The sequence below is a fragment of the Mytilus edulis genome, chromosome 3, assembly GCF_963676685.1.
Source record: "Mytilus edulis chromosome 3, xbMytEdul2.2, whole genome shotgun sequence".
NCBI lineage: Eukaryota > Metazoa > Mollusca > Bivalvia > Mytilida > Mytilidae > Mytilus > Mytilus edulis.
The window spans coordinates 35,004,706-35,019,654 of NC_092346.1; the positions used below are offsets into that span (position 1 = coordinate 35,004,706).

The following is a 14,949-nucleotide window of genomic DNA, read 5'->3' on the forward strand; positions in this document are numbered from 1 at the left end:
TGAATGAAGTGACAAATTTACGTAACACTAAAATTCAGGTCAAATCTATAAATAAATCTTAAATCGCCAAAGGTGTGTTTTGTTTAACCAATTGCGCCGTAATAAAGAGGGCGTTGTCTTCAATTTGGATTCCAATAGACTGGTTTACCAGTTCTACTTGATGCTTTCCGTTAAATTTGATGAAATCGTAACCAGTCTAGTATTTACGTCAACAGCGGAAGTTTATTGGAGCACCTCGGAGTTTTACTCTAACCCTGGGATACCAATCAATAAACAGCGAAGTTGTCTAATAAGAAGGGTTAGTTAGGACTTGCGTCTGGCCGCGAAAAACCAAAATGCCTAGTCCAGCAATAGCACCGTTTCTTGGTGCCACTGGAAGAATGATGCAGTATAGAAAATACAGTGAAGCTTCAGCAGTTGGCTTTTTATCCGCAATATTATTTACAGTTTTCTCTGATCCAGTCAGAAGTTACGTTGATTTTGGCGAAAAATGGCTAGAACTGTCTGGGTTGCCTTATCAGATGAATACAGCATTGCTGGGTTTTATTGTTGGTTTTGGCACTGTGAGGATACTGCTATTGATGCGGCTACAGCTTTTCAAAATGTTGTTGAACTATCGTGGCTGGATGCATAACCCTAAATCAACCACAACAAAAGTAAGAATATGTCATGTATATGTAAATGGTGCTTATAATTTGACCTTCTTTTGTAAAATGGTCTTTCTGTACTGTCTTAAGGATGAATTTAGCTGTCATTGGGAGATCTATATGACAATTGTCTTTTCAAACATTATTATATTGTCATGATTGTTTAAATAACATGATGATGACATTGTTATCACACATGTAGTATTAACATTATAAATACTTGTCCAAATAATTATGAAGTCTTGAAAGGCTATTTTAAATTTGTTTTCTGTGACGTCTTGAAGCTTCCTACAACCTACATTTTTTGTACATGTATTTTAATATTTACCTTGAACCAATTTACGAGGGTAGGAATGCACTTTACCTTAAGGTGTCAACCAGTCATTTCAGCTACCGTTAGCGTTAAATTTGTTAAAAAATATCCTTATCGTAATTCATCAGAGGTCTCAAATAATAATTGTTTCTGTTATTTATGGAAAAAAATAACGTGATTTGTCAAAACTAAAAGAAAGTCAAATGAAAGTGTACATTTTATCATCATGCACCAAAAAATATTGTTAACATCATTTGGCAAGAATTTTTACTGTTATTCCTACCCCCATTATACAACATGCATATACATTAGCATGTATTAGTCCAAGTATTTACATTTACATGTATGTGTATTCTCATGTGGTGTTGTCAGATCCTTATTAATAATAAATAATTTATTCTAAAAGAAACCATGAAAATATATGAGTTGCGTATACCAGTTAAGTAAGTTTTGAGAAGATCATCACGTACAATTGAATTCTTACATTCTCTCATAAAGTCACAGTTCTCAAACAATGGTGAATGCAGTTTGGTTGTGAAACAAGGGTCTCTTCATGCTTCTGGGAAATTTTTTTTGTTGGTTAAATCAGAGACATATATATATACATGGGTATATACATGTATGTCTCTGGTTAAATTATTCCTTAAGAATGCCTTAATTTCACTTTTAAAGTAAAAAATAATGATAAATACAGCTTATGTCAAAGATGAAATGCAGTGAAACCTCATACCCGTAGCCAGGGGGGTTGGGGGTTCAGATGAACCCCCCCCCCCCCCCCCCCCCTTGAAACCAAATAAGCACTGTTAAAGTCACGATCTGTTCAAATTGTGACTGTTAAAGTCGAGTTCATGAGTCCATATACACCCCCTTGGAAATTCCTGGCTGCGGGCCTGAACCTTGAAGATAGTTTATAGTATTGCTAATCTATTTGATAGCAACATGACCAATTTATATTAAAATTGTACTTGATAAACCAAAATTAAAATGACTTCAAGTCCAAATTTCATGGGCAGAAATAAAGATACCAATGTACATGTAAAATGTATGTATACATATCAACTTAATAACAACAAAAATTTGTATTCATACATATGTACATATATCAACATTTCAATTTTGTCATATGGCAAACTTATATTTTCAACAAACAATGCATCATAACTGAAATTTCCTGAAATTATTTATCATGCAAGAGTTGTTTTATCATTATTTCTTACCCTAATTATTTACTTCAACAATTAATTTACATAGTAGAAGTTGTCTGATTAAAGATGGCCAGTATTATATATTTCTTACTGCATCTTGAATATATATATTGGAAAAATATTATACATGTATCAATTAGGCTTAGGTCCGGGGATAAAATTTGGATTATGATATATGAGAAATGGTCAGAAACACCAGCTTATTTTCTCCTGAAGTTTTATTTTGATCTTTTAAACATTGAACCAACAAAAAGTAATTATAAGAATACTAGATTGTCTGCTCTATGGTCGGGTTGTTGTCGCTTTGACACATTCCCCATGTCCTTTCTCAATTTTAGATGACTTGTAAGATTCCATGGAGTATGCATGTACATGTATGTGGCCTAATTATTAACTCCTTCAGCCAAGGGAGATAAGTATGGAATTGTTAGTTTTGATAATGTAGCAATAAGCTTAAGGTGGTACCTAACACTACAGGGAGATAACTCTGTAAAATCATCTAAACGTTTCAATGACGTTGTGTTGTTAAGGGAATATTAAGCTTCTCAATGACCAAAATTTGTGTTTGTCAAACTGCTATATAACCAGTGTAATTTTTCTGACAAAACGGTTGGTTCAAAATTTTTTAAATCTTTATATTTTTGTTAAAGGGTCAAAGTAAATACTTTGTCAAAATTTTAAGAAAATTCAACGAGCCAAATTTATTTTAGTTAAGGTGTTAGGTACCACCTTAAGTTAAAAACATAAATGATCCAATCACAGAAAAATTAGTCCAATATCTAAATTTAGATTGTAGACAAATTGCCTTTAAATAAGTATTTGATAAGTATTGAAGTTTCTTAACCATGTGAACATCAATGTATGACTCATGTAAAAAATAATGTAGAAAACACTTAAGAGTTCTGATGAAAAATGAAACAATCTTTGTAATCGAAATGTGTTATATTTATTATTTATAACTATTACTGGTACTTCAAAGCATAATTAAGATAAAAATAAACATGCAATTTGAACATTTGAAAGCCACTTTCACATCTTATTGATTTATGGTTTATTGAACTTGACTTAGCTTTGATTTTATCAAATAGGTGAGTTTACCTAGTTTTTAAACCACAACAAACCATATAAGTCAAAGTCCATTGATTAAAATTGTTAAGGTCTTATGACCTCAAAATTTGTCATTGGGTCATGAATAGGTTAATTATTATCACCCATTTCAAATACAGTTTCAGATAAAGAAATTGTATGTCACAAATTAAAACCTTGGTTTGAAATTAATCTTGTACCTACAATTTACAAAATGTATATATATTAGTATACATTTATTAAAAGTAGAGGCATAATTAAGATCAAGTTGTTTACTTGATAAAATATTTCTGTGAAATTCATAATTTAAAACTTTGCTTTTGGCTTTGTCCTATATATTAATATTTTATGAGAGGTACATTTCATTTTCTCTTTAACTTTTTCTTGGCTAGCAGTCAATTAACCATGTAACAATTTATCAATTGTAATTGAATTTCAATTGATCTTAAAAGGAAAATATCTCTAGCTACATGTACATTTTTGTGTACCATATAAACTATTCTAGAGCAGCTGTCAGAGGGTTGTCATTTGTGTTATTTTTTTTTAATCAATGATAGACTTTTTATATGTGTTTTGTGAATTATTGTCGTCTTTTTCCCCCATGGCCAATTGTTTTGATTATTAACATGGCACCAAAAATGTTCTTTTAGATGGACTGGAAATGTTTTGAGAGAACTACAAATAATTTTCTATCTTCTTTTTATTTATATTTTCAGTCATACTTATCATGCTCATAATTGTGTGTGATGTGACCTATTTGATTGCTTACATGTACATCCTTATTGTTTGAACTCTGATGAACAGCTTTTAGTTATCTCATTGACAATCTTACCACATCTCCTTCATCTTTTTATATGAAATGTGACTGAAAAGATTGAATGACAGCTACACAAAAAAACAAATGTAACCACAGCTGCAAATATTACATAATGTTCAAGGCGTTAATGTGTTGTTATTTAATGGATATTTATTCTAAACACCTTGAACAAATTTTAGCTTATTTATATATATATATATATATATACAAATCTAAATTGAAAACAACATTCAAACCAATGATTGTGTTGAATAAAAACTTCAATTTTTATACTTGTGTGCATGTTAAAGAAATTTCTTGATAGAGAGGTCTAAATACACACATATATATATGTATATATGTAAAAGGTAACCCTTTGAAGTTTGCAAGAAGACATCTAAGATAAAGGGGAATTTTTTGTTTTTTGAGTTTGAGCCAATCAGTTTTTATTTTCTCTAATGGAGTAGTAACAAAATCATGTACCAATATTTAAAGACTTTGTTCCAGTATGGATTAAAGCTATTAGTTTTCACCCCTCCATCAAGCTTTAGGGTCTTGATCCGGGTCTTCATTTTTTATGTTATCTAATTTATATGTCATTTTCATTTGACAGTTCTTTTTATATATTCCACCATTATATATTTTCTTTATATTTGATCACTTCATTATTTTCTATTCCTCGTATTATTAAGTTTTTGATTTTCATACATGTACAATGTATGTCGACCAATAGGAAATGAATAACACTTAGAAAAAAAGAAATTACGTATAACAATAATATTTTATTAGTTCTTTATTGCATGTTTAATATATTCATTTATATTTGTAAACAAGATTTTTACATGTTTCTTAAAATGGAAATTTTCACATTTGCATATGTTAACAAAACAATTTGTTATAATTTATATGAGTTATTTGAACAGTGGGAAAATTTAATTGTTATTGACCATGTGTCAGTCAAATAAGTTCACAATGACACCCCCGCCCCCGCGTCACAAACACACTGAAAAAACAGACTTCACAATGACACCCCCACCCGTCACAAACACACACTGAAAAAAACAGACTACTTAGAAATAAGATTAAGTAACTAGTTGTTCAACTATTGATTTTTTTTATCTTCCTCCCTCACAAACACAGTGACACACTAAACAAAAGAAGACTAGAAATAAGATTAAGTAACTAGTTGTTCAACTATCAATTTTTTGATCTTTCAAATTCTTTCAAATGGTATGTTAAGTCAATGTGACTTAGAAAATGATTTAAGGTTGACATGGGTGACCGTGTTACTGTATACTTAAGGATATATTATCTTATGGTATACTTTTCCTTTTTTAAAAGAGGAAGAGATAACAGTATAACAGTGGCGGATCCAGGGGGGTTCCGGGGGTGCGCACCCCCCCTTTATTTTTGCCGATCAATGCATTTGTATCGGGACATATGTTTTGCCCCCCCCCTTTGCCCTGTTTGCCCTGGGTTAGCACCCCCCCTTTCGAAAATTCATGCATCCGCCCCTGTATATAATGATTATTTAATGTCTAAGCTTATTGCATTGTTTTATTTATAAAATAAGTTATTATGTTGTACATTTTCCTTTTTAAAGGAGAAAGAGATAACATTATTTAACAATTATTTAATGTCTAAGCTTTATTGGTTGTACAATGTATTACAATCATGACAATGTAGTTATAAATAAAATAAGATGTTTTAAAAAAAAAAATAGAAATGGTCTATTGAAGTACATTCTTAGTTTTGATATTTAATTCTGCTGAATGGAGAACTTTTCAAATACATTAATTAAATACATTAGATACATGTACATGTATAAGGGTACATTTGGTTCAAAATTGAACTTTCTTCTATACAACATAAAAAGCACTCAGTTTTTGTTTATCCCTCAGATATTTAGACCTTAAATACATTGTTGCATAAGCAAACATATCAATCAATTTCCATGTCATATTCTAGGTAGTAAACACATAGGCTGTACTCTGTAGCCAGTATGTCTAGATAAGATAATTATTATATAATTATTGTGTAGGTCCAGTCGTTCAAGGCTATAAATGAAAGTTGTTTTCTTGGGTCAAAATGTTTTCACCTATTTAGGCTGGCGGTGGTATTACAATCTCTAACTTTATTTGCTTCATTTATACATGTTATATATCCTATATATCTGCATTAGGCATGTTAGGGGGAACAGGGATATGATATATAGAAAAAGGTCCTGTATGCAGTTGTCTGTCCTTGAATACTTATCTTGAATAAAATACTGTTTATATATCATATTCATTGTACATTTGTACTTTCCATTCTATAAATCAATGGGTAGGACAATATATAATTGGCCAAAATCGTGAAAAATCTTAAGACGAGTTGTAGTGATGGTCAAGATGAGGGTACAAATATTATTCCAACGGTCAGTTTTTGTTAAGGAGGGTATACATGGAGGTGAACTACTTGTTCAAGTCTTTCAGGGCAGTGGTTAACGAGTGGTCCAAGTTGTCATTTACAGTAATCACTAAGCAGTTAACGCTGAGTTTGTGAGTATCAGGTGTCAAAGAAAAAAATATAATAGCCTTTCAAGATGTCATAATTATTTGGACTAGGGGCTAATACATTTTAAATTCAAATGCACTTAAATTTATGTCTTATTAAATTAAAAATATATTTTATTTTTTCCAGATGTGGGGTCTTATGTTAAATGGTATGAGAGGCAAGGGAAACTTTCCAACATATTACTTCCAAGAGGTGTTACCAAAATTACCAGTACCAGACCTAAATACATCATGTGACAGGTATGGTAATCATGATGTCATGTGACACAGTATTGATGTCATGTGATGTTTACATCATGTATAATTTTTCAATATTTGATTATTGAGTGCTTGATAAAGATATCTTGTGACATGTATATATACATGTAATTCATACATCATCTTGTGCCTCAAAACATCTTATTGACAGTTAATTGATATATTAAAAGACATGTAACGACAAGATAGGTTTTTGCCAATTAAGTCTTTCTAGTGATTATTGATGCAAAAATATTTGGAAATCCAGAACTTATTTATAAAATAAAGAGCTTAAGACCAAAAAGGACAAAAACTAATCCAAAGCTGGGCAAGAAATAGAGTTTACTGTTGCATAATGGAGATATAATTCCTTAATTTAAGATTTGAATAACACAATTTCCGTATTTTCTTGCCAGTACAAAATACTGTCTACTGGCATACTGGGCTGGTGAGATACCCTCTGCGACTAACAGTCCACTAGCAGTGGTATCAACCCAGTGGTGGTAGTATTTTTTAAAAATATTTTATCTATACATTTACTTGGTTGATAATTATATAAGATAGATTAAAGAATTTGTTAAAGAATTGCATTAAAATAAAAAAAAATACAAAAAAAAAATTGTTTAAAAAGCTACAGCACACAGGTACACAAGGATATATGGTTTTGCAACTGATGTATTGTTTCCATGGTGACTGGTCACAGTACATGGGAATTATGGGTAAATCACTTTGAATATTTCACAGTTTTAATCATGTTAAACTTAATTTTATAATTAATTTCAGTCAGAGGGAATCAGAAACCAGAGTGTTATCAACTTCAAACACAAGAAATCACCCTTTTTCATTGAAAATCAGAATCTGTCAAATTAAATTATTGTGTGATAAAGATCATATCCTGTGACAAGTACATGTAATTTATACATCATCCTGTGTCAGAATATATGACAGTTAATAATTGAATTAGAAATTTATGCTAATGTTATATACATGTACACATATATATATATTGTTGATAACACTAGTATTGAACACCACAAAAAAACATGACAGAAAGTTCAAGACTTAACACAACAAAAAAACATGGCAATGAAAGTTCAGGATTTAAGGTGGCTCAGGACTATTCGACTGCGCATAATTTCACGCATGAATTACAAAAGTATTTGTCTAAAATTCGATGTAATTTTTTTAAATATTTTGATTGATTAGAAATGTTAAATCATTGTAGTTATGTGACTTTTAGAATATTTTCTTTATTATCCCTATTTGTTAAAGGGTCAAAAATGACATTTGGCCCATTTTCACCATTTTCCCTGCCAAAATTTGGGTTTTAATAAGGCAAAATAAAACAAATTCCTTATCAGTGACCTATGTTTTTTATTTGCTCATTCTTTGAAGCAATATTTCAGCTTTTTATATTACAGTTTTGGACCAAGTGTCATAGAAAATTTTTATGATATTCCGATAAAAATTTGTCAGCACCTCTATTTTCCCTATCATCTTCATTGAAAAATGGTCATATTTACATACCTGTTTAAAAGAAATATTGAGCTTAAATGGTCCGTGACCCCGTATTTTTTTTTGACCAATTTGATTCACTTTCTGTAAAGAATAAAATAACAAAAAATACGGCACTTCTGATAGAAACTTTGAATAGGCCCGAGCCACCTTAACACCACAAAAAACATGAAATAGAAAGTTCAAGATTGAAAACCACAATTAACATGACCGTCAAAGTTCAGGATTTAAGGATGTACGTACTTATATGAGGTTTTGGAATTTGTGTCAAATGTTCGGACTCCTTGGTGTTTTTCCATACAATACAATGTAAAATATTTTGCCCCATAACACCCATTTATTTTTTCATATAAGACTTAATAGCTCAAGAAAGATCATTTACCGAAATTTTAGAAGATTCTTGATTTTCTTTCTTTTGTTTTGAGACCCAAATAATACCAATGCAAATATAAGGTAAAAGTCCAAGCCAGCCTTTTCCTGCCATATTTTAAATCTCAAATATGTCGAAAAGGAGGTCCATGACCTATCAATATTTTTAGCTTATCTTTAACCTTAATTGATGTTCTACCAGCTTATAGACATAGTATCAATTTTAATTTCTTAATTTCTTAATTTTTACTTAATCCCACCTAAGTACATCCTTAACACCACAAAGAAACTTTACATAGAAAGTTCAGGATTGAACACCACAATCCCCAACTAGGGGTTACTGGGGGAGAGGGGGGGGGGGGGCAGGAGGGACTTAAATATAAATTCTAAAATGAAGATAAAAAATAAATCTGATCATTTCAGTTTATTTATTTGTAAGTTAAACTTGATTACTGGTTTAATAACAGTTTTAATAAACTCTCATATTGTGTCAAATCAGCTTGTGAATAATGGAATAAGAGAGATAAAAAGATAAAAACAAATTTTATTCCATTTCATAAGCTATGAGTTTCATATGTTTCCTGTTTAATTCAAATAATTGGCCATATCAAAGCAGCAGTATTGTAATGTTTATGTAGAAAGATTAGTACAAAATGTACCGTTAATCGCATGTGACAATGTAAATCAAGTATGGAGAAAATACTTATATAAATCAAAAATAATGTGTGTGTGTGTGTGTGTGTGTGTGTGTTTTGGAGGGGGGTTGGAAGATTGAAATAGAAACCAAACAAAAACATTAAAACCATAAAAAACAACTTTAAGAGGTACAGTAACTAATTATTTCTCATTTTAGATTTCTTGCATCCATGAGACCCATACTGTCTGATGATGACTACAGAAATTTAATGACAGAAGTTATTGATTTTAAAGAAAAAGATGGACCAATTTTACAGAGTTATCTTTTACAAAGGTGAGATATAAAGAAGAAATAATAAATAGCCCCTTTTATCGGAGCCTTTAAAATTGTTGTTATGCACCGTCTACAATAATAGAGGGCAACTATGTTTTTCAGTGTGTGCCTCCATCTGTTCCATATCAGGTTAAAGTTTTGGTTTATGGTCTGGACAGGGGAGGATCCAGCCATTTTTAAAAAGGGGGTTCCAACCATATGTCCCCATTCTAATGCATTTATCATCCAAAATTAAGGTTTTTTGTGGTGTCGCCAACAAGAAACTCAAGTGTATTTCATAATTTTAAACGATGGTTTTCTACAGGCACTCTGGCTTCCTCCACCAATGAAAACTGACCACCACGATGTAGCACAATAGTGTTGAAAGTGGCATTAAACACCAGTAAATCAATCATTCTTTTAAAATGGATTGTGATTAAAAAAAAAAGTTCTATCCTCATTGACTTTGAGATGGAGAACAGAAGTAAAATAATTGTTCTTTTGCTTTAAATTTTTGTGTGTATTTTGCTGGGCCTTGTTTGTGGATACTTGACTTTTCATCTGAACAATTTTCATATCAATGATATACAGATTGTTATTTATTTATAGTTATGTCTGATAAAACAAGCTCAGTGGTGGATCCAGAACTTTTCCTAAGGGGGGCCCGCTGACTGACCTAAGGGGGGGGCGCTCCAGTCATGCTTCAATGATTCCCTATATAACCAACCAAATTTCCCCCCCCCCCCCCCCCTGGATCCGCCTATGATAAGCTAATTTGCAATAAATATAAAATGATAAAATAGAGTAAATATAAAGAAAAGTATTTAGAAGTTTAATTGCATTTATCCTCTAATGAAAGGAAAACATATACCTTAAAGGAAATAATAATATATTTATGTGTATATGTATTGGAATTTGACTCATGATAGGTTTTGAAAATGTTTTTGATTTATCTGTTACTATGGTAACAATCCAACCTAGTATTTTCTAATGTTGCAGGGTAATTATTTAAGGAATGACTGTAATATATTTTCTGTCTATGAAGAAATAACATAAAAAATTTGGTGCATACTGAATAACGTGCTTAGCGGGTTATTTAACAGTGTGCACCACATTTTTTATGTTATTTCGAATAGACAGAAAAAATATTACAGTCATTTCTTATAATTTAATTCTAAATCCATTTTAAACCATAGAAAACCAAGAAAAAACGTTGATGACGTCACGGTCACATGACTAAATTATGTCTATGGGTTCATAACAAAATAACGTCAGCCAATCAGAAGACGTGTTACATCCAAAATTAAATTATATAGAGATGATTGTTTGTCTTTATAAATCATTTGTTTGTGAATATTACGGTGAAGCAATACCCGGTAAATGTGTTAATCAGGGGTTAATAAATAGATTCAAACAGTTAGAGAATGAAGGCTTCATAAGTTAAAAAAGGAAGTGTTTATTTTTTATAGATGAATACTTTCAATTGTGTTGAGAATTAAGATTTTGCCATTCTTCATGATCAGTTGTTTAAGAAGAGAAACATCTGACAAGTATACTAGTATAGAGAGGGATGGATTATGTTACATATTACACAAATATTGCTATTTCCTTATTACTTTGTTTCAAGTATTTCCCCTCCTTAACTCCTACATCTTTTTTAACCGTTTTCCTAGTTCAGACGTTCAATGCCCACTATGTACAGTATTATTAACTGTTATTACTATGGGGAGGGTTAGTCTGATCTACAAATATGGAAACAGACTTTGGTTTAAAAACATGTAAAAATCCATTCATATATCATGTATATTGTTTTATGTGCAAATCCCTACCCCTTCATATTTTTCATAGGAAAATCATAACCCATTAATATATATTTCCCTAGCTACCATGGCATCTTATTAAGATGTTAACTTATTGGGATCATTCATATAATTAGATAAAAAGACTAGACACAGTATTTACAGACATCTTAATTAACAGGATATAAACGTTATTGACCCATTGACATAAATTTCTACTACCCATTGATATTATATTCTGTGAAACCCAATACATGTATATATATTTGACATTCCAAAAAAGTTACCCATACCAGTATTACGCCTGTATTTACTCTAATACAGGAAGAGACTAAACCTAGTGTAATTTACCCATTATATAAGACACTTATTTTGCTGCGTAATTTGGTTATGCAATGATACTTTAAAAAAATCATTTATAAATCTTTGAGTTTAATATGAAAGTAAATAGTTTTAGTAAAGCCTCAGTACTTCAACTTTGTTATAATCATGCATATTTAATAAACGCCTATACATTATTTATTTAGCAACATAAAGCATATTGATTTAAAAGCTTTTAGAAAAAATCCTATTAAATCACATGGTATGATATCCTTTTTTTAAATTTCATAATTAGGGATTTAATTATGTTATATAAAAAATGTCTAAAAAGTAAAGTGCATTTTATGTCAATATATTGATATCAATTTTCATACTCCTATGTTAAAAGCTGGAAAATTTATACTTTACATAAGATTTGATCTTTAAAATTGGCAATGAACATCGGAATTTCATGGATGATGTCACATGCAATAATTTTACAGTGATTACCTGTATTTTCAGGTATAAAATGTCAATATCAGTTGCTAAAAATAGAAAGTGTTGACTTTTTGATTACTGGCAATTACAATTCATTGTGTATATATTTTCCAAATAGGTCTACCAGTATATGTAGTCTGCTTCCTTGAAATCCCCATAATTACATAACAATACTTTTTATTTGTATTTTGCATATGATTTCAAGAAAAGACTTTCATCAGTATTTTATGTTGAATGTAATGAATGTAGACAGAAATCTATGGCAACAATTATTAATCAATAATAGGAACAAATCATATATCTGAATCCATTGATGCTTTCAAGGACATTTAAAAAAAAAAAATTGGCAAGGGGAGATGTTTGGGTGTCAAAAAGCAAAGTTTTTTGGAAAAAAAATTATGGTTACTAAGTTTGTGTGTGGAGGTTGGGTTGGGGATTTCCATTTTAGCTCCCTTTGGGCAGTCCGTTCCAAGTTTAAAAGTCTAGTAAGGTAGCCACTTATTTTTATTAATTTTAAACCTAAGATTCAATGGTTGCCTATCTTAGATGTTCAGATGACTTTGGTACCCGGTTATACAGTATATTCATTACATTTATTGAATAAATAATATATTCGTAATTTCTTTTTTTTATTTGATCTGCAGTTTGCATTTTTATAAATTTTTTGGATGGTCACTAAATATTTTAGTTATTAAGTTGTTAATTAATTTTATCATTTCAGGGCAACAAGAACAAATAATTGGTTAACAGATATATGGATGAATCTAGCATATTTATCTAGTCGCAAGCCTATAGCAGGTAAAGACAAATAATTTTACTGTTTGTTGCTATTTGATTGGATAAAATTATTTGTTGCACAGTTGTCAAATCTAGACAAATTCCACTCTTCACATAAACCACAAGCTCTACATCCCAGGCCAGTATAAATGGTGTTGGGCTAGTAAAATTGTCATGAAAAGTGGTGTGACAAGCAATATTGGTTTTAGAAATTACATGAACAGGATTGTATGGTCAAATAGTTTTTCTTTCACTAAGACTGAATCGATATGCTATCTTGTTATACATGTTTTAAAAGTCTTATAATTTTTTTCTCATGACAAGTGATGAGCAGCTGGCAATATTGGGAGCTAGAACTGCAGCTGCTTACCTTCTAGAGCACCTCATTTCAAAACATGCATTTATATGAATCTGTGTTACACACACTTACATTTTCTTTATTATTTTTATGGCCCCGCAACAAAGTTGTCGGGGGCATATAGTTTACCCTTGTTCATAATTCAGAAATTCCGTAATTCCGTCATTCCGTCATTCCGCAACAAACCATTATACTGGTTTTTTTCTAAACGGCTTTAGATATTGGACTGATTTTTGGTATATGTGTTAACCATGATGAGTTACAGATCAAGTTTGTGTTTCATTCCGCTTCACTATTTTTTGTCGAAATTACAGTTAGATAATTGTTGAAAATCACAGTTATACAAACTTTTTTCCAAAACGCTTTCAGATATTGGACTGATTTTTGGTATGTGAGTTAACCATGATAAGTTACAGATCAAGATTGGGTTTCGTTCTGCTTCACTAATTTTTTTCGAAATTACGGGCTTTGGACTTGTTGAAAATCTCAGTTATATGGTTTTTTTAAAGGCCTTAAGATTTTGAGCAGATTTCGTATATGTGTTAGAGACTACCATCTTGTTTGTGTCCCCATGTGTTGTTGAAATTGCAGATTTAAAAAAAATTTGGAACAGGGCTGTTCGTGTCGTTTTGACACATCTAGTTTTTTTTATTTTTTGAATTCACATATTTCATCTCTTCAAATAAGTTTCACATACATGACATAGGTCTTTAAAGTCCTTAGAAATAACTGAAATGTTTAAAACAGGAAATGTTATATTATTGAATGAATGAAATAAGGTAGAACCGCATCTCAATGACACTTACCCAAAAGATATCTTAAAGTCAAGTAAAGTTACAAGGAACTGACACTTACCCAAAAGATATCTTAAAGTCAAGTAAAGTTACAAGGAACTTACACTTACCCAAAAGATATCTGAAAGTCAAGTAAAGTTACAAGGAACTGACACATACCCAAAAGATATCTTAAAGTCAAGTAAAGTTACAAGGAACTGACACTTACCCAAAAGATATCTTAAAGTCAAGTAAAGTTACAAGGAGCAAGTGTCTATAATATATGTGGAATTTTACTAAAGCATGTAAAGGTTCTGCTTCCAGGAAAATTTCTGAATTATATGACTTTAAATTGTTGAAACAGAATATAATCTTTGCAACTAAATGTAAATATGTGTTAAATTGTATCCCCGGATCGTAAAATGATCTTTTGTTCTTGTTACATCACTAATCTAAAACTGACTGTTTTAACTTATAACCATGGTTACATTCTAATTTAAATAAAATAGCATTTCAGTAAGGGATCAGATTGCCAGGTATGCAGCTAACTTTATTAGATTTATTATAATAGCATATAGTAAGAGAAAATCAATCACTATTAAATCTGATATCTGATTTGGTCGCTGCAACATTGACATATCTATAATGCAAATATAAATACAGTAAACAAATATTAATTGTATTCGTATCTCCTAGCAAGAGTAAAGGATACAGAGGAGAGGGATTAGTTGCACAGGAAACAATGAAAAACCGTAACTTAAATCTCTCTTCC

At 30.7% G+C, this 14,949-nt stretch overlaps 1 protein-coding gene across 5 annotated transcripts in view; it reads left to right on the forward strand.

Annotated features, from left to right (window-relative positions):
* Nucleotides 1–81: 81 nt before the first annotated feature.
* The window catches only part of LOC139516320 (carnitine O-palmitoyltransferase 1, liver isoform-like), a 41,488-nt gene continuing 26,620 nt past the window's right edge, over nt 82–14,949 (forward strand). For all 5 annotated transcript variants that reach the window (XR_011662942.1, XR_011662941.1, XR_011662940.1 and 2 more), the window contains exons 1-4: nt 82–656; nt 6,730–6,842; nt 9,577–9,693; nt 12,991–13,067. Coding sequence is in view for 1 of the 5 variants with exons in the window: in XM_071306364.1 (XP_071162465.1) it covers nt 336–656; nt 6,730–6,842; nt 9,577–9,693; nt 12,991–13,067 (628 nt within the window). In the remaining 4 variants the exon portion in view is untranslated. The remainder of the gene's footprint in view (nt 657–6,729; nt 6,843–9,576; nt 9,694–12,990; nt 13,068–14,949) is intronic.